General features: G+C 47.1%; 1 protein-coding gene across 1 annotated transcript; it reads left to right on the top strand.

The window, feature by feature from the left end:
• The first annotated feature begins 352 nt into the window (after window positions 1–352).
• Window positions 353–12,832, top strand: LOC144165830 (uncharacterized). The gene is made up of 4 exons (XM_077695605.1): window positions 353–373; window positions 9,059–9,443; window positions 10,098–10,285; window positions 11,668–12,832. Exons 1-4 carry the CDS (start codon window positions 353–355, stop codon window positions 11,815–11,817), a joined length of 744 nt encoding a protein of 247 aa, XP_077551731.1. The 3' UTR covers window positions 11,818–12,832.
• The last annotated feature ends 14,217 nt before the right edge of the window (window positions 12,833–27,049 follow it).

Below are 27,049 nucleotides of genomic sequence, written 5' to 3'. Positions count from 1 at the left end.
ATATATATATATATATATATATATATATATATATATAAACATTTAAACTCACAAAGCGCGCAGAAATAGTATAAATAAAGAGTCAGATCCACAGTAAGTACAATAACAAAGAATGTGTACTTACGTAGCGGCAACGGGACTTGCCTTCATAAGAGTACAGTAACATGATTTTGCTGTCACAGACATTTGGAACACATTTCTTATATAAATTTGCAGAAAACTGTGAGAATGACGGGAAGATGTTTCGAATACGGAGAGGATGCATGCAGTCGGGCTCAGCCTGTATTGCAACAACAACAACAAAAACAAAACAGAGAGAAAGGAGAGAGGGAGAGATAGTGGAAAGGGTCGTATGTTCAAGGCCGCGGTCAAGGTTTGTCCCGGACGCGTGAAATAAATTGCCCGGACGCTCAGACGCGAAAGGGAGAAAAGGAGGAGTGCGAGTGGGAAAGGCGAAGGGCGCTTGGCTTTTCCGCCGTTGTGCACACTCCCCGCGCTCTGGGACCGCCCTGCCGGCGTTGAATATCGCCGGAGAAGTGTGCGCTCTGCGCTAGCCTCTGCTCGGGCACTTCCGTGAAGCGACAAGTGTATCAATCGGCGTGTTTTATTTCGCTCTCTGCGACGGCCGCGCTTTGGATTTAACGCTTAATCCTTCGTATTCTAGCGAAGTTACGAGTGCTTCAACCGTGCCTGTGTTGGATATTTCGCGTTCTCTTACGTGAAGCGGCAACTGTTTGGATACGCAGTGTGCGGGTGTGCGCTCTACTGTATCCTCTCCTCATGCTCTTACGTGAAGTGCTTCAACCGTGCCTCTGTGCGTGATTTCGCGTTCTCGGGTGTTGGCCGGCGCTGTAGATTTCGAAGTGCCTCAACCGTTCGCCAGTCGCCGCGTAGTTGGAGCGGCTGTTTCTCAAACGTAGATCTACCGTTCACCCTACATGTGATCGGCTCAACCTTTGGCCCGGAAATTGCATTTTGTGCCCCGATGTTTTTCTGTGATAGCGCAAACGACCATGTTGCTTTCGTTCTTTTTTGTTTCTTCACTAGCGTTCCGTGCTGACGAAACGGCAGTTGTAACTCGCTAAAGTGTCGGCAGGCGCAATGATAACTAGCCTGAGTCCTTCAATGATTTACTACTGCTCGGACGATTTCCTCAGTCAGACAGGATGACCCTTTGGTGTGCGCTTCCGTTGCTAAATGTGTTGTTCCAGGGTTCAAATCTCGTGTGACCCCCCACCCCCCTTTTTCTTTGTCGCTGGCGACCGCTTAGGAAAGTGTCTGGTGTGCAAATTCAGTGTACAGCTGACCAATTGCAAAGCGTGGGTGTTATTAAGCTTGTCACAGAGCCTTTGAAGTGATGACTATTGCATTCCTAATGACCAGTTTCCCAAAAGACGCTTCCAGAAGGAGCATATTTAAGCAGTTCTGCTCTCACTGTGTGAATTGCAAAACAGGTGAAAACAATGTGCTATGGTGGCTGTATTTGGCTTAAGAGTTAAGTGTACATTGCATGTGTTGCTGCGGACCAGCTTATTTATTTATTTATTTATGACATACTGCAGGCCCCACACAGGACCCAAGCAGGAATCACTCAAATATAAACAAACCGACAACACAGGGTAAAATACAGTAACTTGTAAAAACATACTGTCTCAATTTTCAATATGTTCAATCCCATCAATGTTGCAGACAACAGATACAGGCAGATTATTCCAGTCGGATATGGTGTGTGGGAAGAAGGAAAATTTGAAGACGTTTGTCTGGCGCTGCAGCATTGAGGCATATATTGACACGGCTAAAACAGCAAAGATATTTAGATATGTCGATGATTACATGATTGTTACTAGGTCGGTGAAGCCAGAAGAAGTAAACCTTTTAGTCAAGACAGTTAAGAAAACATTTCTGGAGTGCTCTGACGGCTTGGAATTCACTCATGAATTACCAAATGATGGGTCCTTGCAGTTCCTCGATGTGTGTTTTAATTTCTGTGGAACACGCGTGTGTTGGGCGTATCAGCCACGGTCAAAAAAGGCAATTTTGGATTATCGTTCAGCGCATTCGAAGATAGTGAAAAGGGGTATTGGCGTTAGCTGTCTTCGCGGTGCCCTCGAGAAGTCTTGTCAGCACCAAGTCGCCGATAGTGTTCAGCACCAAGTTGCACGTTTGAAAGATGCCGGCTTCCCTCGGGAAGTAATAGCAGCAGTGGTTGAAAGCCTATTCGCCGCGAGCTCGACATGTAGGTGGCGACAGCGTCGCGCTGCTAGTGTGGATGCTCCGCTGAGCGGCCCATAAGAATGCATACTGTGGGCGCGCTTCGTGCCTTTTTCTCGCCGTATGTGCGCACGACAGGTGCAAACAAGAGTGGTATGCTATAGTTCGGTTACTCAACGTTCAATGTATAGCATGGAAGTGGCAGTCAGTTTTCATTATTACGCCAAAAAACGCGACGACTCATCGGGAATCTCAGAATGGCCGTAATTGTGACAATGAACTTGTACGCTGTGGCTCGTAGCAAGCTCGATCTTTCCAGACTATGGCTTTGAGCCTTCAATAAAAGCATAAATAGAAACAAATCAGGAAGCCTCGATCTCTGAAATTCAGTTTACAACGGCAATCTCAATCGCTTTCACTGGTAGCATGACGCATTCTTGCATTTGTGGGATGCTCTGAAATGGTAACACTACTTAACTGCCCCGAAATTCCTTCTAAGAGCTTACGATATTTTTTGTGTTCAAAAAGCAACATAAAATTACTGAATTTTGATCAGCGCAGAGATATAAATGTAACCGCTCTAACGGGTCTTTTAAATGAAATTTTAGTGACTGTGAAGGAAGGTTTGATGAATAACGGTTTCGGATCACTTATTTACGGCTTTCGTCGCAAGTGAACTTCCGAATTGAATTATCAACGCACGCAGTACAATCAACATCTTATGTTTAACTAGGTTTTCGCAAAGTGACAAGCAGGCTTACAGTGTGCAAAGCTTCTGGGACCTCACAGTGAGCACAAATTTTCTGTGACGGCTGCTCTGTTGACGATTTGCGTTCCTTTTAAAATCTAACAGGTGCCTGCAACAGCGAGATGTGTTTGCATTCTTGCGTATAAGGTTGCTTACGAACCCTAAAGACGGCAATAAATGAAGTTGTGCTGTTGCAGATGTTGTAAAACATTTCCTTTTTATTTCTCGTTGCAAATCAGCGTAACGGGTTCCCGGTAACTACTCTGTTTTGTAAACTGAATATCGCCTTTGTCTTGGCATTTAATTCTTGAGGATTGTTTAAAAAATGAAATTCTGCGCATTTCATTTTTTTCGGGAAGGGTGAGGGGGGGGGGGGTCCTGCCAACGTTGCAAGAGCAGCGAGAAGAGAACGCATGTAACGCGCGCGAAAAGCCAAACTATGGTTATAAGTATTATTTACAATCGAAACTACACTAGGCGTCGTGTTCTGCAGCGGTGAAAAAGCAGCACAGGTATTTTCCAAAATGATTAACCCCCCCTTGGTCCGAGATTGTCCAGGAATTGTGGGACGCCTTTTTCAAAATTGTATTGAAAGCAAGCATTGTGGGAAAAAAAAAAACAGCGAGTCATGGCACACACCCCCCACACATGTGGGCAACAACGTGCATTATATATTACGAGTTTTCTCCTCTTTCTTTAAACTTAGGTCCACCTTAAGAGGTTAAGACGTGACCAAATTAGGCATTTGGTTATGCTGAGTGAGACATGTTTCTGGACAAGGTGATTCATGTCGGATTTGAAAAGGATATATATGAAAATGACACACAAAATGCCACATGACTGACGCAAACTCACAACTGCTTAATTTTACTGAAACATTCCCCCTAAATACTCTTGCGCATCCATAGAAACGTATTTAAATAATACGTAAAATTAGCAAATCGATACAGTTGAATAAATGCTTATTCCTCCTCCTGAGTATAACCAACGACTGTCCAAAAATGGTATTTATTTTAGAAAAGGTACGGGAAGGACACGATCACACAGACGCTTGCGGGTGTAAAATACGTGTCCGGTAATGTATGGGCGATAGCGCACGGGTCGTGTGCAGTGTAAATGTTTTTGTTTGTTTCTTTCTATAAGGACACAGCGCAATTTTACAAGGGTGTGGAATTTGCACGCGTATGCACAGGTCTTGTCGCTTCTTACCCGTTTCGCGTACTAAACTTTTATCCTTTAAATAATCACCACGCCACCTTCAAAAAGCACCCTTCGACGTTCTCGAAATGGCAGACGACTGCACTCAACAATAAGAAAAGTGAAATGTGTGGAAGCAATGTTTATAACACGTTTCACACTCAAGCGGTGACCACAGCGAAGATGTTTCGTGGAATTAAACCAGCGCATTAACCCGCAACGGCCGCTGATTGTTGCGTTTCTAGAGGAAACGAGCACGCAAAGGTTACTATGCCATTGCTTACTGCCCAACGAGCACACATATTGGTTGTTTTGTCGTGTGCAGCACGCGTCTTGCGCCGCACGCAACGTGAAAAAGCAGACGACGCGAGAGCGCCATCCACACTAGGAGCGATTCGTCCCACCGCCGCCAGGGGCCGACTGTGTTCGCGCTCGGGGCGAATTGCGTGACGTCAAGTCAGGGGCACGGCGTCAAGGGCGAGATGAACTTCGCAAAGAAAGGAGGCCTGTAGTCGTCCCTTACGTGCACAATTTCTCCAACCGCCTTAAAAAGGTGGCGGGATAAATGTGGTGCCGACGTTGTGTTCTCCGCCCCAGAAAAACTAGCACGAATGTGCTCTGCTGTGAATGGCGAGAAGAAGGGTAACCGAAGAAGAGGCATGCCACGCTGTTTGTTGGTTGCAAGCAAGGTGTTGTATACGAAGTGCCTCTATCTGGTGGAAAATGCTATATTGGGCAGACTGGTAGGTGCATAAATGACAGGCTCTGGGAGCACCGTACAGCTGTTCAAGCGCTCGCTGCGGGGGGCCGTTTAGCTGACCATTGCCGCCGCTGCCCGTGCGTTCCACACTGTGTTCCAATTTACGAGAAGACAGTAACATTGTGCTGTTTTAAGGACCAAGCCAGCCGTGAATTGTTTGAAGCGTGGTGCATCATGAAAGCCGGTGAAAAGTGTGTAAGCACGGCTTCTATTAGTTCATCAAAAAAAGAAATAGATTATCTGGATGCGAACTTGCCACGTGCGTAACAAAATGCACCACTTGACCTTGTCTTTTTTCTTTGTGCTTTGAGCGTGTTCACGCATGCGCCCTTCCTGTATATCTTTTGATGTGTGTAGTAAAAATTTCAGTTGATGTCTAGCGCTAGTCCTGTGTGTTCTCTACTTTTGTCCCGTCTTTACCGCGCTACTTGACCATGTTTCCCCAGAAACGCCTGCAGGCGCTACTCACCTATGAAAAGCTGCTGAATATGCATGCGCCATTGATCAAAGCATTTGAAAGCCGTCCTGCTTCGTGTTGATTGTGCTAATTTTCCTGTTTCCACTGGCTGCTTTATCTGTATGTCACTAGCTAGGTACAGTACTACAGTCTCTAGTGCACCCACATGCATGTATTTTTGTGGCTGTGTTTCTAGGCGAGGCAAAACATTCCCACGAAATCGACATTGCAAGAAAGCCTGGGATGAGGCATCATATTTTATGTTTACTGGCTGATGTTTGTGTCTTTTAAAATGCTCATAACCAGGAAAAGTTCTTGCACACACTCATTTTAAACTTGCATACGCGCACACACTCATTTTAAACTTGCATAACCCTGCATCAGTGTTTGCTTCAGAAGAACACTTCGACTAGTTCCACCAGTCTTGTCTTGCCATTCGCAATCAGTGATGCCACAAGTTGTCTGCAGAACAATGTACAGGGCAGCCGTGCCTGTTTTCAGGACGCTTTGCGAATTTTCAAGCACTAATAAAGTACTGCTGCTGCAAGTCTCATATTATTTGTATTCACAACACTGCAATTACCGATGCTGGCCAACTTGCTTTTGCACTTTAGTGTCTCTTTAGGCGTCTATAGTGTACCGTAAAACCATTAGGTCCCTCCTGGGCAGATGTACTGAACTATGCTCCTGTGCTATGTCGCTTGTGCATCCCAGTAGATTTACTTCCTCTTTCTCTCTTTTTAAGCATAGCAGCAACCTTTGAGGTGCAAAAAGTGTCGAAACATGAAAAAGTTCAGTGTAGTTTTTTGTGCTTAAAATGAGAGCTACTGTATTTACTCTCATAATGAACCCTCCCCCCACTTTTCTTGTTGAGAATTTACTTTTTTGTCACTGAATAAAAAATGCAGCGGGAATATGTCTTATTTTAAGCATGGTTGCTGATGCTGTAGGCGATCACAGTAACGTGATATCGTGCTACAGTACGCGCAGAAATGCTAAAAATGCATTCCAAGAAAAAGAAATCTCATCCGTAGCCGGAGACGTGAGCGCGAATGCCGCGGCTTACAATTTAAAAATTGCGCGTTTGCGGTGCGCCACCTGTTGAATGCAAAACAAACCTTGCGCCATAAAAACGTTGCGGTGTGCGAAGTTCGAACAAAGCACCAAACGTACTCCGCACTCCTTCCCTGCTATTTGATGTTTAGGCTGGTTCTGCCGGCGTGCGAACAAAGCAGTAAACGTACTCCGCACTCCTCTGCTCTTGTTTAGGGCTCGTTCACGGCACCAGCAGCATCAGTGGCGTAGAGTTTGCTGCAATTTTACGGTTTTTTTCTAGTTCGACGGCGAAGTAGCAGTTAATTTCTTCAGCCGTTGTGACGTGCGCGGGCGCGACCAACCTTTCTAGTTAGACTGCAAAGCCAGCGTCGATAACGTGGACGTGCTTCGTGCGGGGATGCGTACGCATGGCTGACTACTACGGCGAGGCAACCGTGCGACCGTGCGTCGTGGATCGTCGACTGGGAGCCCCCAACCCAACGAGGTACAGTGGTGATCTCACTAATGGTGAACACGGGAGCGCTTGGCCGCCTGTACTATCAGAGCAGCCTACCGTGCCCAGCGCGAACCATCACGCATGCGCTGTGCGTGCCGAGCGAGACTATGCTTTCAGCGCGCGCACAGCGTCATCGGAGCGTCTGCGCGTCGTCTGCTATATATGTTTATCGCGCGTGTAGCGGTGGAGCTGTCAGCCACTGTATGAATGAGTGGAAACTAGAATCCACATAAAAGATGTTTCCGTGTGAGCGGTAATTCGTCCTTTAGCTCCAATACAATGGTTTCGGCACAGCAGCGTAACTCGTCCACTTGTTTCAAACAGACTGAATCAAAAGATCACGCAGATTTTAACAGCACTTTATTTTTGCAAGTGCTTACAAAAGTCTTTTAAATGCACATAGAAGCACGCATTCAAGGCTTTGAAGGTGGCCGCTCAAAGGTGGCGCAGGCGCTGCGACTTTCATTCAATATACGGAGAAAAATATCACCCTTTACCTTTTTATATTGGGGCGTTTTCATGCAAGAATCCAGGAATCGCGGATCAAACCAAAGTACCATTAGCAGACGATACGGAACATAGCAGACGGCGAGCAGCCGCTCCGATGACGCGATGCGCGCGCTGAAAGCAAAATATCGCACGGCACGCACAGCGCATGCGTCATGGTTCGCGCTGGGCACGGTAGGCTGCGCTGATACTACCGGCGGCCACGCGCTCCCGTGTTCACCCTTAGCGAGATCACCACTGTACCATAGATGCTCTTCGGCAGTGTCTTTATTTATTCAGGCAAGGTCCTCGGAGGCGTTGCCATATCACCCCCCTACCCGACCTGGTAAAATCAAGACAGACTGATCAGTTGCAGTTGCGAAGCTACACCAGCGAGTTTTTTTTTTTTTTTTTTGCTACGCATTTATTACAGTAGCGGTGGCTTAAAAATCTGGTTACTACTGATCACACTTGCTTCCGTCACGCTGAACAACGCCACGGGTCAATCATCGATGCCGCCGTCTTTCACGCTCAATTTCAAAGGGAAGAACAGCTGAACTTCGTTGTATGTTCTCTTGGCCGAGGTGAAAGAACATATAGTTTAAATTACACTACATCGAGTTGGGCTGGGATTTTTTGACCACGATTTGAAGCACCCGTGCAAAAACAATCCGCATTTAACTTCATGTTCAAATTAATTTATTTTTCCTTACGTAAGATTAAACAATATCAGAATAATGTGTGATGTAATTAATTCTAATTCACAAACAAATAACGCTTCATAGTATGGTCCGAGCAAAAAGAGTCAAGCATGTGTGTCATGCTTTTAACATTTTCACAGATGAATGATTTTTAGCCAATTATCTCCTGCCCCCTTCGGTCTATAAAGGGGCACCCCTTGCTGAGGAGGAAAAAAAGACCAACTGAAAATGCTTTAAAAGAGGCTTTAAACGTGTCGTGTTATTACGTCTTCAGTGGATTTAAACGTAACCGAAATGTGGGAAGCATATAACTGTCCTATTTTGAAGAGAATTGTGTTATATGCAAGAGCATAACATGCAACTGTTCCGCTTCGATTTCGTGAGCGATTGAGCAAGTTTTTTTTTTTTTTTTGCTTGGTACCAACACAAATTTTCCTAAAACGCCATTTTTCATACATGGGAAAATTAAGTGAAAGGCGAGTGCTAAACCTGTACAATTTCTTTTTCCGCGAAGTAGATCAGAACATGACTTGGAGGCACATCTTTAATACAGTATGCGCATCACCTTGGAACTTCAGCATTTCTTAGTTGTCTGATTGTGAAACTTTTTGTCAGATGAAGTGGGTAATTGAAGTAAAAAAAACATTTGCAGGTTACAGATTGCATATCTGGTTCTCAATAATATTCTCACAACTAAAATAATTCATAATATTACCGTTTAACACGTTTGTGTTTCATAAAATTGTAATTTAAGTAAAAAAATATATTGCAGGTTAGTCATTGTATATCAAGCTTTAAATAATATTTTGAGAATTGAGATAATTTGTGATATTCTCTTTTTACAGGTTTGTGTTCCACAAGGAGTGAAGGTGTCAGCACAGAAGCTTGAACGAAACTGCCGGAAAGCATTCTACTACTGCTAAGCATTTGTAGATGTCAAAATTAGGAAGTCACAAAAGCAACTCAGCAGAACGACCCATTCCTCAACTGGCCAGTCTCGCCGACTGCTGTCATCAAGCTGCATGAGGTGCTCAACCACGGGCTCGACTGCGCCGATGGGCTTCGCCTTTTAAAACCCACATCGGACAAAAGTGCCGCATTCTTCCGCTACTTTCAAGATGATACGACCCCAGCAGCCGCACTAGCTCCTCATAAAACGAAGCTGGCAAGGCAGGAGGACGGTGAGGGCCTGCTCGCTAGCAGCGCTGTAAATCCCCCAGTCAGCACCGTCTACCACTGGTTCTGCGGGTGGCGGAGAGGGCAGTATGGCGACGAAGGAGTGAGCCCCCTCACTAAGCTGGACAGAAGAGCACCAAATCACGTTGAACATTGTAAGTAGCTATGTACCCCAGCACACTCCATATATTGCTACTTTTATGTGACCTGTGCCAACGTTTATGCAAACATGGTATCTCTCTCAGTTTAATTTTCAGCTTCAAGCAAGCTATCATGCAGTGTAGACGGAAAGCTATCGCAGAAACTCTGTTCTGCAGTGTTGAATTCTCTAATTCGGGAGAAAGGCAGCGATGAGCACATGCACAGCCATGGCGCACTTAACTAGACTTGTCTGATGCACCTGTCCTAATGAAGATGGCACAGCCTGACTGAAAGCCTGTGCTTGTAAAACTACTTTTAAATTATGGCCCAGACATTCGTATGTCTCAGTACATACCTTCGCTCTACTATTTTTGTTCCACTTAGAAGGAATAAATGGGCGTGTGGTATTCGCCACAACAGTGCAGCTCATAATACATCTTTATACGTGGCACAGCTAACAGCAGCCTGGCGTGGGAGCAATGCGCAATTTGAATCAAATTCAATGTGAAGTGAATTTTCACTATTCACATTTGAAAATAATTCATTTGCAGTAATCTTTTGCCATTTACATTCGAATATATGTAATTCGCGGTTGGTTTCTACTATTCGTATTTGAGAATATTCGATCTGATTCACAGTCAGTTTTCACTATTCCTAACTGTTTACAGCATGTCTGGAGGGGGCATTCAGGAAGCTTGACTGGGAAAGCAAACACAGGACAACTCCCAAGAAGCCAGCACCAGCACACCCACAGGGCAAGGCCAACCGGTGGCAGCAGAGCCTGAACAGCAGCAGCTGCCTATGGATACCGAGCCACAGCTGGAGGCCCAGGGCTCAACTGGAAGCAGTCACCAACGTGAGGTGTTGAGGTGTGGCTTGTGCTCGTGCATTTATTTTAGCAAAGCCTAATAATTGTGACCCTTACTCCAGTTACTGGACACCTAGGTAGCAACTACACACTTGAACAAGATCTGTTTCTCAGCAACACACTCCACTTTTGGCAAGAGCTACCTATTTTATAACCACGTGCATGCATTTTTTCAGGGGTCTCTTGTAGTAAAATTTATTTTTACGAAGGTACAATTGCAGGAGCTAAGTAGAAGAAGGCTACAGGATGCCAAAAAAGACACTCCAAAAATTAAGGCAATCCAACATGACTGCGTAGCATCATAGCAGAAGCAAGACGAACAAGTTTTTCCAATGCATGTAAAGGGGAGCAAGAATGAAGTAGTATTCATATGTCACAGCTAGTGTGAAATTTTGTATGCTGGCTGTCGTATGTCTTCCGAGGCCCTTTCTGACATAGGGAGGGTGCTAAGAGGAGGAGGAATAAACTTTCATTAAACAGCACTGTGCTGGTGTTAGGGGCCCCCACCAGGTGGGACAGTCTTCAGCCCAGCTTAAAAGAAGAAGTGTTAAACACACTCTGCCAGGATCCAATCTCATACCATTAGATACGTAGTCAGTTGCACAGTGCAAGTTTTTGAGATGTAAAATTTTACATTCTGGTCTTAATGTTTTTTCTGTGTGTTTCGCTGAATAGTCCTTGTATGCCACTAAGGCCCTGTGAATAAAAAGGTGCCTTGCGAAAGCGCTAGGTCAGGGGCTCTCAAGTAAGGCTTTGAGGAACCCTGGGATTTTGAAGAGGCGTTGCTTGGGTTCTGTGAGACTAAAGTGACTATGGTGTTGTGCTGCTGAGCCCAAGGACATGGATTCGATACCGGCTGCGGTAGCAATTTTCCTGATAGAAGTGAAAAGCGAAAGAGTCTGTGTGTCGAGATTTCGGCGCACGTTAACTCTTCCTAGCTGTTCCTAGGTGACCAAAATTAAACCCCAGCTGTCTCCACTACAGCGCGCCTCATAAGCAAGGTGTAGTTTCGGTACTTTAAACCTTGCAGTCAATCAATCAATCAGTCATTATTATGTAACTGAACATGGCACTAAACAAAGCTTTTTCTTGTGTTTTATTTTAGTTCAATGAATGCATTAATGTTTGTGAAACTAATCTGTAAATACCTGCGTAGTATTCTCTGGTCCAAAGTGGTTATCTAAGCTTGGCAGGGGAAGGTGAGTTCTGTGAACATTTTTCTGCCCTAATGGGTTTCCCGGTAGGCCCATAGTTGAATACCTACGGAACACCCTTATTACTTCAGCAGTGCAAAGAAGACAATAGTAAAGATAGGAGATGCAACAAATTTTGAGTAAATCTGTGGTATATCCTGAACAAATTTTTCGTAGGACACTGCGGAGCTGCAAAAGATCTACGAGGAGTGGTGGCGCCAGCCTTCCCTAGCTGCTGGCAACCCATATTATGCCACTGCCCTTCAGCAGCTGCTGCGGCAGATGCACAAGATCAGAAAGGAGCCCCAGGAAGGAGCCTGCCCATGAAGGCAGGCTTCACCAGCGCCCGGAGGTGCGGCTGTACCGTCAAGGTCCAGCCCACAAGCATTGCCAGGCGTCGCTCTGGGGTCAACCGGGGACCAGGTAGAGTGCCTGCTGGCCAAGAGCTCGGCTAGCAAGAAGGTCAAGCGGTCCTCACGCCCTGAACCTCAGCGTCAGAGATGGGGTGCCGCACGCCAAAGCTCTCGGACTACAGAAGGGACAGAAGGCACCTAATAGGGTGCCCCTTGTGTGGGCCTCTTCATTTAGGGTTATGTTTTCTCCGGAGGTGTGTGAATGGCACTACAAGTCGTAAATGAATAGTGAAAACTCACGGGAAATCAACTCCAATATTTTTAAATGCACATGTCTCGGCATTAAAGGCCAACTGCACTCAAATTTTTTTTTGTCCAAATAAGCAGTCTAAGCTCTTAAAATTACCTTGGCGAAATCCTGAGCTTCGCAAGCACACTGCACACTAGGTACCATCGTTCAAAGTAGCTCCATGCAGACGACGTTTGCACCTGGTGGAGAGTTGCCGAAACAAGTTCCGAGCTGCCTGTGACGGAGGTTGGGGAACCTGTCCCGTGAAGCTCGCATTTCTCCGGCGACTTGCAGGGCGCTCCGCCAGGTGCAAGGATGTGCTCGCCCGGGGTTTCTCTGCTACACCAGCGCGCTGTACCGCCGTCGCCATCACATGTTTAAACTAACCGCATAGGCAGGCGTATCCGCCATTTTTTTTTTTTTTCAATGTAAAAAAAAAAGAAAGAAAGATGAGAAGCCTACAAACTATTCACGCGCTTGCGAATGTCTTGGTGTTAGCAAACCTCTTTTTACTTAAAAATAAAATGTTTACTCAAAGATAAAAATAGCGCGAAATGAGCACATGCCTTACATTTGTCATTCCTATTGCATTTACCACAGAAAAAAAAAGATATTTTATAACTTTTTGGCCGCTTGCATCCCGCGTCGAATATGGGCCATATTTGGGCTGGCCCAACGCCACCTCTATCCTTTAGACCTTTTTAAAAGTTTGACGACCTAAATAGAGTTGTTGTACACGCGGCTATAAACGCTTGTGTGACTTTGGCCTCACTCGCTAAGCTAGCCAAAATCAGCCTTTCTCTAAGTAACAAATACATCAGCACAAATATCGGCCGTCGTCTTCGTCAAGTGCGAAAACTAACGAAACTTCTCCTCTCCTAAATAATAGACTAGATTTTTAAAAGTTCAATTCCCAAGTGAAGTATTTACTTTGAGTGTTAGATTTAGTTTATTTGAAAGTAAAATTTTTTCAGCAGCACCTGTCTCTGGTTAAAGTAGAAAACAGTGGCAGATAGGAAATGTTTTCGTGCTTTAGTGCATCATTTAGCTGTGGAAGCTGGCTTATCGTTTTAGATCCGTTTTATAATTCGTTTCCTGATGGGCAGCAAGGCAAAAAATACTGGGTTGATATTCACGAAGCTGTTTGCACATAATGTATGGTAAAAATAGTGATCGATCGCAGCCCGCGTGCGGTTTGTTCCCTTCAAAGAGAGAGACGTGATAGCTGAAGCGTCGGCTATAACAAAAGCTCCTTTTCGAAATCGTACGGGCAAGTAGCGTTGTAAATCAGGGTCCGCTTTTTTAGTAAACTATGCTGTTGGGCTAGTTGGTTCATTGCTTAAGGAAAATCGAGCGCTACAAACGAGGACAGAAAAAACGAAGAACGACGAGACAGATGCGCTACTAACAACTGATTTATTCCAAGGAAAGACAGCGATATAAGTAGCTTGTCTACAAACGCACAAACATACACAAAGGATAATAGATCTGAAAAAGATACTATAAAAACAAAATAGCCACAGCTGAAGACAATAATCACACCTTTTTATCGCATGTTGTCTAGGATCCGGTACTCCTTCGAAAACAGGGATAGCGATGCTTCACTGATACAGCCTGCGCTGTTTTTTTTTTGGATAAAATACGCTTCGCGCAGTTCTTGCGCCACGGTGTCACGACTCTTTCCGATAATGATTGTCTCTGTCAGTCTCGGAAGGCATCCTTTGCCACACTCGCGGTAGTGATGAGGCAAATGCGACCCGGTGCCATTCTTCATGGAAAGATCATGTTCCCTGAGGCGGTCATTTACGCATCGGCTGGTTTGTCTGATGTACACCTTACCGCAGAAGCAGTCATCGAAGTATCTCGGGAACACCTTGGGTATCTGCTAAAATAATTCCAATGCCTTGTTTTAAATTGCTTCCATTGTAATATTTGCAGTCGTGACTGAAATAGATGCTCCCATAGCGGTACCGAAAACTTGCCTGTAGAATTCGCTTTTGTGCGAGAAGCAAGCGTTAGACAGGCAAAACCGTAGCAAGGTGCAGAGCTCAGTGACATCGAACGGCGTGCGATACACTAATGTCATGTCCTTGTGGAGGAACTGCCTGGAAGTGGAGCCCTTGCTCGTGTCTTCAGAAAACGTGGTGTGCAGATCGCGCATGTGCAAGCAAGCAAGCTCAAGGGTGACTTGCTTAACATAAAGGATCCTCCCTCGGCAACGTTTCCCTGGTGTGGTCTACAAAATCCCATGCGCCGACTGCGAATTGGTATACATTGGTGAAAGCGGAAATTTTTGCCGGCGTCTTAAACAGCACAAAAATGACGTCACCAAGGGCCACACCGTGACGAATGCACTTGCAGAGCATGCCGAGAAGATGGGCCACAAGATAGAGTGGGACCACGCGCGCATCATAGCCACGGAGTGGAGTGGATAAACTTTATTAAGACGAGCTTCAGGTGCCCACCAGGTGGGGGGCCTCCTGTAGTCCGGGAAGCCCTGGTCCGCGCTGGCTGCCCTAGCCCTCTCCGCCAGGATACGCTGGACTGAGAGGTCGGAGCTGGCCAGCTGGTCCGCCCACTGCTCGTACGTTGGGTGAGGATTTGGGGTAAGAGATGGGGTTTTCTGACACTCCCATACCATGTGGTACAGGGTGCCTGGTTGGTGACAGAAATTACACGTTGAGTAGTAGAGGGTGGGGTACATGGCATGGAGGAAAGGCAGTCGCCTGTGCTCTGGATAAATGGGGATGTGGTGGCGGGAAGCGTCGTCGTTCGTGGCGGTAATGGGCGAGGATGTCCGCGTATGAATTCAGAGTAGCGGGCTTGGGAGAGCGAAGGGGCTGTGTGACTTCGCCTTCTTGAGAAACGGCTCGGTGTGTATGAACGCGGGCAGCGGCATGTGCCGCCTCGTTCCCCTTGAAGGACTCATGTCCGGGGGTCCAGATGATGTGCATTTCCGGGAGCTGGTGCACACTTTGCAGAATTTTTAAGGCCGTGGGTGTTATTCGACCTAGCAGGAAGTTGCGGCAGGCGGATTATAGTGAAGTAGTCGTTTCCAGTGGTGGCGGCTAGAGCGATGGCAAGTCCTTCTGCTGCCTCAATAGATGTCGTGTGTACTGTAGCGGCCGTCAGTTCTGCACTGTTGGCTCCGGTGACACTCACGGCATGTTCCGGTTGTTGGTGGTATGGAGAGGCATCCGTGTAACGAGTACAGGGAGAGTTGGGGAAGCGTTTTCTAAGGGCTCGTATCCGGGCTTCTCGGCGTGCCTTGTTATAGATGGGGTGCATATTTCTGGGAATGGGTGCGATTGTGATGTACTGTCGGATGGTTAGAGGGATGCGTTGCCTCTGTTCGCATTTTGGGGAAGGCCTGTAGCCGAGCCAGGTAAGTGTAGCCCTGCCGGTTGGCGTGAGCTTAAGTCGCGTGAATTGGGAGATGCGATGAGCTTCTTCCAGTTCCTCCCATGTATTATGGATACCGAGCTGTAGAAGTTTTCTTGTTGCTATTTTTGGAGGCAGTCCAAGGGCGGCCTCGTAGGCCTGGCGTATGGCGATGTTTAGCTTTTCTTTCTCTGCGGGTTTCAGGGCCAAATACGGTGGCGTAACCTGGCTAATAAGGAGGGCGTGAATGATGCGCAGGCTGACAGCTTCTTGTAGCCCAAGTCGCTGATGGGAGATCCTGCGGATGAGGTGAATGAGCTGGTCAAGAGTCCGTTGCAAGGGAAGGATAGTCTGAGCGCCTGAGCCATCTTTTGGTATGGTGAGGCCTAATATGCGTAGGAGTGGGACATTGGGGACGCGTTGCTCATTAATGGTAAGTTCTGGATCTGGTATGGGATCTGGACGCTTCTTATATGTCCTTTTGCACAGGGTTAGAAGGGCAGATTTTTCAGGGGCACAATCGAGTCCTCGGGCTTTCAGGTATTGTTGGGTGACCTGAATGGCTGCTTGAAGTGCATCTTGCTGGTCGCCCGGAGATCCAGTGGGGACCCAGAGCGTTAGGTCGTCCGCGTATATTGCGTGGCGAAGATTCGGGATGGCTTTTAGTAGGGGTGGCAAGTCTTTCATTATGAGGTTGAATAGTATTTGGGATACTACCAACCCCTGCGGAGTGCCCTTTGGCAGGGTTTTAAATGCGTCGGATCGACGGTGCCCGATGCCCACTGTTGCTGTGTGCTGGGTTAGAAAGGAGACAAAGTATTGGAATGTGCGCTCGCCACAGTTTGTAGATGCGAGGCCTTGAAGGATGGCTTGGTGAGAAACGTTGTGGAATGCCCCCTTAATGTCAAGGGCCAAGATGGACCGCTTGCTGTGGCTATTAAAGTCGTCCAGCACTTCCTCCTTAAGCTGAAGTAGTATGTCTTGGGTTGACAGATGTGGCGGAAGCCGTACATCGTGTCAGGGAAGTAGCCGTTGTCTTCAACGTGGGGCGAGAGCCGGTTGTAAACCAGGTGTTCAAACAATTTGCCGACACGAGGTCAGAGAAATAGGCCTCAGATTCTTGGAGTTCAAGGGTTTGCCGGGCTTGGGGATGAAAGTGACGTCTGCGTGTTTCCACTGTGGGGGCAAGGAACCCGCCAGCCAGCACTCATTGATGTAGACTAGAAGATTTTCTAGGACGGCATGGTCGAGGTTTCGCAATAATTTGTTAGGGATTTTGTCTCGACCCGGAGTGGTGTTTCGGGTGAGGTTGTACGCTGCCGCCTCGATTTCAGCAATGGAGAACGGCTCATCCATTTTGGGATTCGGATCGCCTGTGTAGTCAGGTGCCTGGGTGGGTTGGACATGAGGTGGGGGCGCCAAGGCTTGCTTAATAAGTTCGTCCAACAAGTCTTCTTCTGTGCCCGGGTAATTGTGGATTAATCGGCGAAGCTGGTCTGCTGCGACCGCCTTATATTCACCGGGGCCCATAAGGGAACGGAGCAGGTACCATGTGCGGCGGGTTCCCAGCGTTCCTTGCAGCTTGTTGCAGAACTGCGTCCAGTTGTGCTGGCTCAGCTCACGGGCGTACACTTCAGCTTCTGCCGTAATTTCCGCAATGCAGATCTTCAGCTTGCGGTTTGTCTTGTTCTTTTTCCACCGCCTGATTAGCCCTCTACGGGCGTCCCAGAGGTGGAGGAGATAGGCATCGATGGCTGGGTTATCCTGCGTAAGGGAAAGTTCCTTGGCGTGTTTTCTTGCCTCTTGAATGAGCTTGGTAGTCCATTCCTCGAGACTGTTATCCGATCAGCGGGGGTGGTTTCTCGGAAGTTCTTCCAATTTGTTATGCACGCAGTGCCAATTTTTTGGCTGCTCGCTCTTTGATGGGAGATTTGTGACTGAATTATGTAGTGGTCGCCGGGAAAGAATATCGCAACGAGGCTCAATCTTGAATCGCTAATAATTCAGACAACAAGCAACACAATCAACAGATCATCTGGCACTCTAAACCATGTGTACTCCCGTACATTACGTCATGCACTCAACGCTACTTAGGAGCCTGCTGCTAAGCCATCAATCCATTATGAACAAGGGATCCATACGGATCCTGAAACGTCAATTTTGTTGCAACATTTATACAAATGCCTTTACCTGACCAGATGGCATTCCGTCGAACTCTCGACAAAGACAGAGATTGGCTTATAGGTTTATAGATGACGCAGCTACACTCTCACACCTACTGACAGTGCTACTTGGGAATGCCACATCAAAGGGAACATTAAGGCGTCTCTCGCAGCAGAGCGCACATGCAGCAAGCTACTCTGTGAAGCACAGCTCAATGGGTAGGCCACGCATCACACATAAAACAGCAACTGTATGTCACAGCTTTGCTTGTTAATCATCTGTACAGACTGTGTAGGTGAATTTTTTTGCCAATGCACTTAGTGAGAGATGTTGCTGTGCTTTGTTTGTGTGGGTGCTGCTACAATTGCTGAAGTTGTTAATGTGAATGTACTGAGTGATAGGAGTATGCATATGACTGAAGTTGTGTTTTTATGGTTCGCATAATGCCACCTTTTTAAGGCTAGGACGCAGGCTCCTGCTTGTGATTCTTGCTTTTGATGTTTTGTACTTGCATATCTTTGTGGTGCAAACAAATAAACATTGTTGCAAGTCCAGCACTTGTCGTGTCCTTCTTTCAGGCCTGTGGGCAGCAGAAATGCCACAAGGTGTAATATGCGCAGAATGTAGCTCACTCATTTCAAGCACGAAGAACTACACTGAACTTTTTCATGTTTCGACACTTTTTGCACCTCAAAGGTTGCTGCTATGCTTAAAAAGAGAGAAAGAGGAAGTAAATATATTGGGATGCAAAAGCGACATAGCACAGGAGCATAGTTCAGCACATCTGCCCAGGAGGGACCTAATGGATTTACGGGACAATACAGACGCCTAAAGAGACACTAAAGTGCAAAAGCAAGTTGGCCAGCATCAGTAATTACAGTGTTGTGAATACAAATAATATGCCACTTGCAGCAGCAGTACTTTATTAGTGCATGAAAATTCCCAAAGTGGCGTGAAAACAGGCACGGCTGCCCCATATATTGTTCTGCACGACAACTTGTGACATTACTAATTGCGGATGTCAAGACATGACTGGTGGAACTAGTCGAAGCGTTCTTCTGAAGCAAACACTGATGCAGGGATATGAATGTGTGCAAGAACTTTTCCTGGTCTTGTGCTTCTTAAAAGACAAAAACCTCATCTAGCAAACATAAAATATGATGCCTCATCCCACACTTTGTTGCAGTGTCGATTTCATCAGAATGTTTTGCCTTGCCTACAAGCACAGCCACAAAAATGCATGCATGTGGGTGCACTAGAGACTGTAGTACTGTACCTAGCTAGTGACTTAGCGCATACAGATAAAGCAGCTAGTGACAGCAGGGGATTATGAGCACAATCAGCAGGAAACAAGACGGCTGTGAAATGCTTTGATCAATGGCGCAGGCATGTTCGCGTAGCAGCTTTTCCTAGGTGGTGCCACTGCGGGCGTTCCTAGGGAAGCTTTGCCGATGTCATAATGCCCTGCCAGCAAAGAGATGGGGCTGGGTGGCCTATTTTGCTGTACGCCGCCACACCAAGGTAGCATTAGGTAGAATGTAACAGAATGACAGAACGTAACTTTGAAAAGTGAAGGGTAATCAGACAAGTTTTTAAGAAGGCGGTAACAACTGAATAGTCGGGCTTGGCTTGCTCTGGGCGCTTTGTGACGTGCCCTGATATGTTTCCAAAAAGCGAAAGAGAAAAAGCCAGTTCGATGAATAAAAGAAAAGGCTTTGAAAAATTGTGGTTTTTCTGGCAGACCAACTTTTACAGCCAGTTCAGCACTGTTAGCTGGCCTGCAGCAACACATGCATGTACACTTCACTCTTAAAAGAGTGTCTCGTGCGCAAATTCAGCGTACAGCAGACCGATTGCAAAGCGTGGGTGTTAGCAAGTTTGTCACATAGCCTTTGATGTGATGACTATTGCATTATAATGACCAGTTTCCCAAATATGCTTCCAGAAGTGAGCATTTTTAAGCAATTCTGCTCTCACCATGTGAACTGCACGACAGGTGAAAACAATGGCTACCGTGGCTGTAGCCAAAGAAAACGGGGGGCGAAATTTGATTAAGCACCGGACAACACATTTAGCAACGGAAGCACACACCAAAGGCCACAATGAAGACATGAGGAAACGTAGAGCGCTGAAGTTTACAAGACGACCACAGAATAAAGGGACAAACGAAACGCTTGGTGTGATTCGTTTGCTCCTTTATTCTGTGGTCGTCTTTTAAACTTCAGCGCTCTGCTTTTCCTCATGTCTTCATACCAACTAGCCCAACACCCAAGGTTTACTGAATAACACAATTAAAGGTCATCCTGCCTGATGGAGGCAACGCATGTGAGCAATAGTAAATCACTGAAGGACTCTGGCCAGATATCATTCCGCCTGACGAAACTTTAGGGAGTTCCAATTGCCGTCTCGTCAGCACGGAACGCTAGAAAAAAAATATATCTGAAGCAACACGGTTGTCTGCACTATCGCAGAAACAATCAGGGCAACTTTCGGGCCAAAGGTTAAGCTGATTCCATGTAGGGATGTAGGGTAAACGGTGCAGATCCACGTTTGACAAACAGCCGTTCCAACCACGCGGCGATTTGCGAACCGCCGAGGGCGTGAAATAGAGCAATAGTAAATCACTGAAGGACTCTGGCCAGTTATCATTCCGCCTGACGAAACTTTAGGGAGTTCCAATTGCCGTCTCGTCAGCACGGAACGCTAGAAAAAAAAATATATCTGAAGCAACACGGTTGTCTGCACCCGTGGTCTGCACTATCGCAGAAACAATCAGGGCACAAAATACAATTTTCGGGCCAAAGGTTAAGCTGATTCCATGTAGGGTAAACAGTGCAGATCCACGTTTGACAAACAGCCGTTCCAACCACGCGGCGATTTGCGAACGGCTGAGGAGGCACTTCGAAATCCACAGCGGCGGGCAACACCTGACAATTAAAGGTTGACTTTATAACTTTTACAGCGGCGGTCGATCACCACAGGGTGAATGGTGTAGATCTAGATACACGCTCGAGAAACAACCGGTTCATATACACGGCGATTGGCGAACGGTTGAGGCACTTCGAAATCTACAGCAGCGGGCAACGCCTGAGAACGCGTAATCACGCACAGAGGCACGGTTGAAGCACTTCACGTAAGAGCATGAGGAGCGGATGCGGTAGCGCACACTGTGTATCCAAACCACGACCGGCTGTCGTGACCCAAACCACGACCGGCTTGATCCAAACACTTGCCGCTTCACGTAAGTGCATAAGTGGCGGGAAACACCTGTTGAGAACGCGAAATCCAACACAGGCACGGTTGAAGCACTCGTAACTTCGTTAGAATATGAATGATTAGGCGTTCAATCCACAGCGCGGCCGTCGCAGAAAGCGAAATACAACATGCCGATTGAAACACTTCACGTAACATGAGCACAGGCTAGCGCAGAGGGCACAGCTCCGGCGGCTCCGGCAGGTCCCAGAGCGCAGGGAGTGTGCACAACGGCGGAAAAGCCAAGCGCCCTTCGCCTTTCCCACTCGCACTCCTCCTTTTCTCTCTTTCGCGTCTGAGCGTCCGGGCAATTTATTTCACGCGTCCCGGACGGGGCAACGTACATGGCATGGGCTGCAAGTGTGGAAGACTAGACAATCGCGGTTTTAAAAGGAAGGGAAAAGTATCCAATAAGGTGTTCAGTAGTTGGTGAGAGTGTTTCTGAGGGATCCATTAAGGCAAGCACGAAAAATGTGTTTTGGACGTGCCCCCCCCCCCCCCCCCCCGCGGGATGGACAGAATAGACACAGTACACAAAAGAGAATTGCACAAGAGCTAGCAACTGAACAGAAAATAGGTAGGGTCCATAGATAACAAATGGTTAAACATTTCTAGGTGCAGGGTCGGAACGCGGCCTCCTTCCCAAGGACAAATCGCATTGCTAAGTCGCATTAGGCTAATAAAGCGGCTGTATTTGGGGAGTTTCTGCGAATTGTGATGGGAAACTCAAGGGTAGGGTTAATAAAGAATGGGATAAAAATTTTGAAGTCAATAATTTATTAGAGGGATAAACACGTTAGTTTTCCATAACTTTTATTATTCCCAAGTTTGGCTGACCCAAACATATAAATGATATAAGATTCCCGAACCTCGTGGTCCTGATTGGTTTTGAAAGCGGATTCTAAAATTATTGCTTTAAGATGTTCAAATGCACGACCGGCACCGTTCACATGTATTGACAGGGGCAAATAAGGGCAACTTTTTGCATGATAGTGGTGATTATTGAATCGTATTCGGAAGGGCGTTTCAGTTTGGCCGGTATATTGCTGCCTACTAACAGTGCACTTTAGAAGGTATACGATATTAGCAGAGTCACAGTTGGAGTTACTCTTTATATTTACGTATTAGCCTGAAGCCGTGCTGGTGGCACGCTGTGTGGTTGTCATCTGTGGGCATACTTTACATCGGCGTTTATTACAGGGCATGCAACCAGTAGTTTCCGGTCGGCTGATACGAGAGTTAGTAAGAAAGTCGCCCAAATTCTTATTACGCCTGTAGACAACGCTGGTAGTTCAGGGAATATGCTTTTGAGGCGTTCACTTTGAATCACAATTTTGTGATGTTTTCTGAGTAGGGTTGACACTTTTGGAGCAGAGGTGAGTGGGTTAGAACTAAGTTTATTTTCGGGTTAACTTTTGGGGCTTTTTTCTTCCACATTTCGTTACGGTCTAATTGGTCGGCTCGCACAATAGCGTCGTCGATAAGTTGTTCTGGGTATTTCTTATTCAGGAGGGCGGTCTCGAGTTCTCGACAGTTTGAGCCAAAGTCAGCTTGGTTCGTGCAAATTCTCCTAAAACGGTAGGCTTCGCGATGCGGTATTGCTGTCTTACAGTGTCTGACATGGCTCCTTTGGAAGTGCAAATACTGCCGCGTGTCTGTAGGTTTTCTATACAGATTAGTAGGAAGAAGACCTTTGGAAGTAGTAACGGTGACGTCCACAAAGTTTACACGGTTTTCCGAATAGAAATAAGCAAGCAAAATAATAGGACGGGCTAGGGTAAATGCCTCACCGAAGGTGAGGAGCTCTGCGCCATCGTACTACCAGATCATGAATATGTCGTCAATATAACTTTTATTAAACAGTTGCTTTAAGTTTTGAGTGTCAAGAAAATTTGATTCCAGGTGAGCCATAAAAATATTGGCGTAGTTGGGCCCTAATCTTGTTTCCATTGACGTTCCGCTGACCTGCACGTACTGAACTCCGTCAAACTCAAAATTGTTAAGTTCAAGACTAAGCCTAAGACAGCGGTGATGCCATTGTCATGGGGGTGTTAGTATACAGGGACGCAACATCGAGGGTGACTAGGAGGCAGTTATCAGGAATTCCAATTTTTGATATGTCTGAGGCAAAGTCATTGGTATCTTTAATGAAGGAGGGAAGCTGGGCGGAATGTCACAAATGAGATTATCGACATAGCGCGAGAGGTTTTCGGTAACAGTGGCAGTTCCACAAATAATGGGGCGCCCTGGGTTTTTCACCTTGTGAATTTTAGGCAGAAGATCGAATTTACCGGCTACTGGGCTTATAGGGATCAAGAAACGAGCCGTGGTTTCATTTATTGTTTTATTTTTAACAAGCTCAGCTAGTTTATCTTTGACGATTTGCTTATAGTCTTGAGTGGGATCATTTCTTAGTGCTGTCTAGAACGTCGATACCGATTGTTGCTTATTGGCCTCATTAGCATGGTTTTCTCAGGGATTACGATGGCGCCTCCCTTATCGGCAGGTTTAATAATTATGCCGGGACACCTTGCGAGTTCCTCTAGGGCTTTCTTTTTTTTTTCATTTTTAGTCATGTTATGGCGGAAAGAAATTTGTGTTTGGTATGCATTTCGCACACCGCGTTGGACAGCTTTGATGTACATGTCGAGGCAACTATCCTGCTCTGTGGGAGGGGTACAGTGCTTATAGCTAGGTAGGGGGCTGCGGGATTCTTCCGTCGCAGGGTGATCGTAGAAGTAGTCTCGTAGCCTCATGTTTCAGGCGAAGTTATCTAATTCCTTAAAAAGTTTAAATTCCTCAAAACGTCCAGTAGCCGGGCAAAAGTTTAGGCCCTTTGACAATACGTTCATCTGAACTAGGGAGAGGGTTATACTTGAAAGGTTCATTACATTCCCGGTCAGATTTTCTTTTGTCACCGCAGACGAGGGAAAATTATTAGTAATGGTGTTCAACTGAACTTGTTGGGGTGCAGTAGTCGAAGCATTACCTACAGTCGTAGGGACATTATCGGTTGTATTATTAGATATGGGGAAGTTATTAGTGCTGTAGCTTGTTAGATTCTTACGCGTGTGGCCAGTGTTAGAAATCTCATCTTGGTAAAATTTGCGGGCATTTGTTCGGGATACGGCGGATGCTTTCTTAGATTTGTAGTTGCTTAAAAGGTTCAACTTTCTTTTGCTTAGTTCCTGACTGAGTAGTTCCTCTTCCTTTCGGAGGGAATGGGCCATAGTTTCGTAGAGATTGAGGGTTATTTGAGTTAATTGTAAAGATGCCTTATCGAGTGCCCGTTTCCAGTTTTTTATGTTGGACGGGGAAGTTCGGTAGTAGCAAGTTTTATTCTGATCCTGAGACCGCTGGGAGCCACCGCTGTTTTCAAATATTATGCAAGAGGGCAAACGTGCAATTCGGAACGTATGCGCTTCGGGATGATTTTTCTTAACTTTACAAACTTTCTTAAAACTGGGAAGGAGGCCGTGTTACCTGTTTTTTTTTCTGTTGTAGTCACTCGTTGCTATGCTGATTCTTTCGAAGGATGTATGGGCATGAGGTAGGGGGGCTGAATCTTGGACCCCGGAAGGTCCGGTGGCCGGCTGCTGTCGGTATTCGTGGCCTCGGCGGTGGCTGAAGATGCGGAGGTTGGCGTGGCATGCTATCCGTGCGACACTGGTCCGTGAGCTTCTTACTATCGGCGCGAGCGTTCCCTCGGGGCGTTGTGGCCGCTGCACGTTTGGCGGATGGGTGCGATGCCGCTGACGCGACGCTCGTCTACGGACGGTCTGCTCGCGTTGACCCGTGCGCCGCTTTTGCGGTGGATCTTGGGTGCGGTGGCGGTCGGCTGCTGGCCCGGTATTCCTCCAGAGACTCCGCACTGAATGAAATTGGGCGCAGTGGTGGAACGTCTCTGTCATTTGAAAAGATAGCCGGCGCCGCAACTGGGTAGGCGGTGCATGCGAAGTCGCGCCACTACAGAGGATTGCAGCACTGTTGCATGAAGCAGAGTGCACGGATGTGGCCGGCCAGCAAGCACACACCCACGAAGCTTGGGTGTAAGCCTGCCGCAGCGAGGACTCTGCAGGCCGGGAGGTTCTTAAAGCCATGATCGATGAATCGGACAATGCGTGAGTGGCGGCATAATTCTCGGAGCAGTGCGTTGAAACGGCTTGCCTGGAGCAACCTTGAACGCGGCCTTGTAAATACGACCCCTTCCGCTCTCTCCCCCTCTCCCATCTCACTTCTGTTGTTGTTGTAACACAGGCTTAGCCCGACTGCATGCGTCCTCTCCGTGTTCGAATCATCTTCCGATCCTTCTCACAGTTCTTTGCAAATCGATATAAGAAGTCTGTTCGAAATCTATGTGACAGCAAAATCATGTAACTGTACTCTGATGAAGGCAAGTCCCGTTGCCGCTACGTAAGTAAACATTCTGTGTTAATATTTTTTGCGTGTATCCGACTGTTAACTTATACTATTTCTGCGCGCTTTGTGAGTCTATCTTTCTCTAGATTTGTTTCTATCATGAGCGCTGACAGGACCACAGCAAAGAGCATAATCTGGAAATTTCCGCAGACCGAAACCACAACAGTTGTGATCGGGGACTCCCAGACCAAGTATTTGTATCATCAGTTTGATCCCCTCTGGCCTGGAACCCCCGCTTTTGTTTCTCAGCCTGGCGCATGCATTGCTGACGCACGCTCAATTATCGACTTTATCCCTGCCTCTGCCACTACAGTTTTTCTGCATGTTGGTACAAATGATCTCAGCACTACTTCCGCTAAACATGCTTTATCTGACTACCGCTCATTGACTGACCTCATTCTGGAATCTCGACCGAACATTTCCACTAATAATGCCAGTCTCATTCTTCCCCGCTCCGCTAACCGCCACCGCGACTACCGCATCTCTTGCTTCGCTCGCTGCTGCAACGAAAAGGCACGCCATTTCAACTAACTTCTCCGCGAATTTTGCCGCCACTCACGCTTTGTCCGCTTCGTCGATCATGGCTTTGATAACCTTCCAGCGTGCCGAGTACTCGCTGCGGACGGCTTACACCCGAGCTTCGAGGGTGTGGCCTTGCTGGCCGGCCACATTCGTGCACTCAGCTTCATGCAACAGCGCTGCAATCCTCTGGGCTGGCGCGACTTCGCATGCACCGCCGACCCAGTTGCAGCCCCGGCTTTCTTGCAAAATGACAGCGACGTTGCACCACTGCCTCTAATTCTATCCAGTGTAAGGACCCCGGAGCCGTGTCGTGTCAGCAGCCAACCGCCACCGCCCCCCCCCCGATCCACCGCAACCACGGCACCCCGGGCGAGCGCCAGAGCCACAACCCCGAAGTCCACGGTCGAGCGTCGCGCCAGCGAAATGCCAACCCCCACTGCAAACCTGCAGCGGCCACAACGCCCCGAGGGAACGCTCGTGGCACCACTACGAAGTTCCCTGACCAGCGCCCCACCAACAGCATGCCACGCCCAACGTCCGCATCTTCAGTGACCACCGAGCCCACGTAAACCAACAGCAGCGTCTCCGCCGGACCTTCCGGGGTCCAGAATTCAGCCCTCCATGCCACATGCCCTTACAACCTTCGAAAGAATCAGCATAGCATCAACTGAATACAACACAAAAAACAGGTAACATGGCCTCCTTCCCCGTTTCAAGCTCCGCCATATCCCGAACAAAAGACCGAAAGTTTAACCGAGTTAAGATTTCTAACACTGGCCACATGCGTAAGAACCTAACAAGCTCCGGCACTAGTAACTGCCCCCACTCTGACAATATGACCGATAATGTCACTACGACTGTTATAAATGCTTCGACTACTGCACCCCAAACAGTTCAGTTAATCCCCGGTACTAATAACTTTCCCTCGCCTGCCGTCACAAAAGAAAACCTTACCGGAAATGTAATGAACCTTTCAAGTATAACCCTCTCCCCAGCTCAGATGAACGTCTTGTCAAAGGGCCTAAGCTTTTGCCCGGCTACTGAAGGTTTTGATGAATTTCAACTTTTTAAGGACTTAGATAACTTCGCCAGAAACATGAGGCTACGAGAATACTTCTACGATCACCCCGCGACAGAAGACGCCCGCAGAACCCTACCTAGCTATAAGCACTGGACCCCT

This window comes from Haemaphysalis longicornis, unplaced genomic scaffold (genome assembly GCF_048455015.1).
Source record: "Haemaphysalis longicornis isolate Haplotype H1 unplaced genomic scaffold, Haemaphysalis longicornis Haplotype H1 scaffold_15, whole genome shotgun sequence".
NCBI classification, from domain to species: domain Eukaryota; kingdom Metazoa; phylum Arthropoda; class Arachnida; order Ixodida; family Ixodidae; genus Haemaphysalis; species Haemaphysalis longicornis.
This window is presented reverse-complemented; position numbering and strand designations above follow the sequence as displayed.